Source organism: Populus nigra, chromosome 1, assembly GCF_951802175.1.
Source record: "Populus nigra chromosome 1, ddPopNigr1.1, whole genome shotgun sequence".
Taxonomy (NCBI): domain Eukaryota; kingdom Viridiplantae; phylum Streptophyta; class Magnoliopsida; order Malpighiales; family Salicaceae; genus Populus; species Populus nigra.
Genome location: NC_084852.1, coordinates 26524108 through 26528009, shown reverse-complemented (window position 1 = coordinate 26528009; position 3902 = coordinate 26524108). Strand labels below are relative to the sequence as shown.

At 35.2% G+C, this 3902-nt stretch overlaps 1 protein-coding gene across 1 annotated transcript; it reads left to right on the top strand.

Annotated features, from left to right (window-relative positions):
- LOC133687306 (beta-glucosidase 12-like) lies at positions 1-3500 on the top strand. The gene is made up of 15 exons (XM_062107035.1): positions 1-202; positions 286-355; positions 476-534; positions 626-701; positions 835-912; positions 1084-1171; positions 1259-1517; positions 1626-1741; positions 1856-2073; positions 2200-2231; positions 2338-2440; positions 2531-2633; positions 2736-2933; positions 3016-3102; positions 3188-3500. The coding sequence occupies exons 1-14, from the start codon at positions 125-127 to the stop codon at positions 3077-3079; spliced, it is 1542 nt and encodes a 513-aa protein (XP_061963019.1). The 5' UTR covers positions 1-124; the 3' UTR covers positions 3080-3102; positions 3188-3500.
- The last annotated feature ends 402 nt before the right edge of the window (positions 3501-3902 follow it).

Below are 3902 nucleotides of genomic sequence, written 5' to 3'. Positions count from 1 at the left end.
TTATTTATTTTTTCACTGCTATCTCACTATACATTCTTTATTCTGATCACCCAAGAATCTTTAGTACTGCTCAAGCTTTTATTGCTCTTCTGCAAGGCTGTTCAACAAAGACTTAGTGTATATCATGGGGAGTATTGCCAAGTTGAGTCGTAATTCTTTCCCAGATGGTTTCGTTTTTGGATCTTCTTCGTCAGCTTACCAGGTACAACATTGCTTCAACTACTCTGGTCGAAGAGAGAAACGCCTCAATTGTTTGTTCTCTGATAAAGTCTAAATTATATGCAGTTTGAAGGCGAAACAAACAGGAGAGGTAAAGGGCCGAATATATGGGACACCTTCATCGAGGAGCATCCAGGTATCTCTTTATTCAATGCAGGAGTTCGTTACAATGCTTTCCTAACTAAAACAACGAATATAAATCTCTCAAGTAATATATATTCAACGGAATTTAAGCCCAAATTATGAAAAATTGCAGAGAGGATAAGTGACCACAGCAATGCAAATGTGGCCGTTGATTTCTATAATCGCTATAAGGTACGATGTTCATCTTATTTTACTTTTAGTTGCCTTTTGTCGATCTGATCACCATTACACTTGTTGATATATTTTACACAAAATGTTATAGGAAGATGCGCAAAGAATGAGGGGAATGGGAATGGATGCTTTCAGATTCTCTATTTCTTGGTCTAGGGTATTACCACGTAAGTGTTTTCTCATTTTGTTTTACCCTACTTCTCTTTCTTTTTAATTCATGAGGATGGGACGCGACTTGACTTTCGAAGTCCCACATTTTTCCTCACTTTGATTTTTCAATCATCGAATTGATTTCATCAGATGGCAGACTAAGTGCTGGAATAAACGAAGAAGGGATCCAGTTTTACAACAATCTCATCGATGAGCTCATAAAAAATGGTTATAACCCTTTCCTTTTCCTCCATGACTGTGTTTCATAATAATGTTACCGACTAAAAATAAGAATCTTGAAGTGGCCGTGGTAAATGCAGGGGCAATCTTACTTTGCTTGAATTTCGAAAATTTCAAAACTTTAGTTTTCTCATATTAGTTTTTCTTTGAAATGTACAGGTATACAGCCTTATGCAACTCTCTTTCATTGGGACACTCCACAAGCAATTGAGGACAAATTTGGTGGTTTCTTGAGCCCTAATATTTTGTAAGTAATTATATTCATATTATATAAACATCTCACTTTAATTTAAATCCTCCATGCTTGAATCTAATAATTTCAAAACTCATATAGAAACGATTTCCGAGACTTTGTGGAGCTTTGCTTTCAAAGATTTGGAGACCGAGTGAAGCACTGGATCACTTTAAATGAGCCTTTTATATTTAGCGTCAATGGTTATGACACGGGCACATTGGCACCCGGCAGAATTTCAACTTTGGAGAATTATCCAGGCCAACCCAAAATCTCTGGCGCCACCGAGGTTTACATTGTAACCCATCATCTATTGCTTGCTCATGCAACGGCTGTGAAAGTATACAAGGAAAAGTATCAGGTTTGCGAAAGCTAAAGCTATAATTAATTTGTGGTTCGTTTCATAACATATTTCACCAAAGTTTCCTGTGTGACTGTGCTAATTTTATCATTGACAAAATCTCGTCAGACGTGTCAAGGAGGTAAAATTGGGATAACCCTCGTTTCTCATTGGTTTGAACCTTACTCAACTAGTGAAAGTGATCGGATGGCAACTGAACGAAGCCTTGATTTTATGCTTGGATGGTATGCATTTTGCTAGCTGATTTGGATAATATAATAATTTGAAACATTAATTAATTTGGATTCTTAAATTCTATGGAGAAGAAACCAGGATCTTAAATTCTATGTTTTTGGCAGGTACATGGATCCTCTAACTAAAGGTGACTATCCACAGAATATGCACGACAACGTTGGAGGAAGATTGCCTAGATTCAGTGAGGAGGAATCCAAGATGCTGAGAGGATCTTATGACTTTATTGGGGTCAATTACTACACTACATACTATGCTCAGAATGTTGAGGATGTTGACTATAAAAATATTGGGTTCATGGAAGATGCTCGTGTTAACTGGACAGGTGAAATATTTATTTCCTTGTTAATTAAGTGATTAAAAAAAAAAAAAAACTCTCAGAATAAGAAGAATACAAGGTCTAAAACTCTACACTACTTTCTCACTTATGTTGATATTATTTTACGTACAGGGGAGAGAAATGGAATACCAATAGGCCCACAGGTGAATGTAATTCTTCATTCTTGTTTCAACAAATTAGTAATTGATATGTAGAATCTTTCTGTTTTAATTTCCCCTTGGTATTGAGATATATAAATCAAATTCGCAGGCGGGTTCAAGTTGGCTTTATATTTATCCCGAAGGTATTCGTCATCTCTTGAATTACATAAAGGACGCGTATGAAAATCCAACAATATATATCACTGAAAATGGTAAGAACAGAGTCAACAACCCTCGTGTGTTTATGGTTATAGGTGTCAAGAAGCTCTGATTTACTGATTTGTTGGTTTTTTTTAAATTAGGAGTTGATGACGTGAATTCCTCGTCATTAGAGGAAGCCCTCAATGATGCCATAAGAGAGCAATATTACAAAGACATTTTCCACAATGTTCTGAAATCTATCAAGTGAGTTTGCTCTTTCCAAATTCATGTTCTCGCTTCCTTTCTCAAACAGTCCTAGTTTTTTCTTTCTCAGTCCGATCTGCTCTAAAAACTTGACTTTTGCAGTGACCATGGTGTCGATGTCAAGGGGTTTTTTGCTTGGTCATTCTTGGATGATTTTGAATGGGGATCCGGTTATGGTTCAAGGTTTGGTCTCTTCTACATTGACTACGAAAACAACTTGCAACGATATGCCAAAAATTCTGTGAAGTGGTTTAAGCAATTTCTGAACAAGGACGAATGTACTCAACTCAACGATAACATGTAAGGCCTCTTTTCATCTCCTCTTATTATTATCAAAAAAACCTCTCAACATTTCTCATAACACAAATGATTGCAATAACAGAAAATCAAAATCTCGAATGGAGGAGGCATCAGCTCGTAGCCGTAAGAAGTCCAGAACTGATTAAACATTGGCATGAAATATAATAAGGTATTATTGTATATCATCTTCCAGAACTACTAATTTTATTGTATTCATTTTTCATGCTTAACAAACTAATTTATTAACAATGCAGGAGCCCTTTTCGTATGATCAAGACCTACTTGAAACCACATCGGAATAGCACCAAACGCTGAAGTCAAACTTTGTTGCAGCAAGTTAGGTTTCCACGTCTGATAAATTCTATTCCATGCATGTTTGCGTCCTTCTAGTTTGTGGACATCAGTGGATCTTTGTCTTCGAATTCTCATATTTTCGTCTAGGATCGATGCTGTTCTTGTTGTCATAATAATATTTATTTGTATTTTCTTATTTTTTACATGTATTGATTGGTTATTAATCAAATTCGATATTAAATAATAACTTGCTCTGCGCAATTTCTTTTTCCAGTAATATTTTGAAGGATACTTCTATTCATGCATAATCCTTTTCACTAGAAATCGAGGAATGCATTGTCAAACTGCAATTTATCAAGATCAAGTGAAAAATAAATAAATAAAACCTATGGAAAATTATTAGTTCATGAGGATGCAAAATGTAGGGTCTCTTTGAAATAATCCTTAAATTCAAGGGGAGACTTGCTACTTTCACTCAAAAATCAGGAAAAACATTTTACCAATATTAGTATTAAGGAAAGAGATCCTATACAATGTAAACACTCTTATATAGGAATAGTTATTGTATGTAATACATCCCACCATTATATTATAGACAACCCTACAAGTATCAATAAAAAGGATGGCTGCTACCCTTATGCAACCTACACAATTATACAAAACTATCTCTCAATT

Coding starts and splice junctions, on each gene's coding strand:
- LOC133687306 (XM_062107035.1), top strand. CDS start 125: ATGGGGAGTATTGCCAAGTTGAGTCGTAATTCTTTCCCAGATGGTTTC. Junction 702..834: donor TTGGTCTAGGGTATTACCAC/GTAAGTGTTTTC, acceptor TGATTTCATCAG/ATGGCAGACTAAGTGCTGGA. Junction 2,232..2,337: donor GAATACCAATAGGCCCACAG/GTGAATGTAATT, acceptor TCAAATTCGCAG/GCGGGTTCAAGTTGGCTTTA.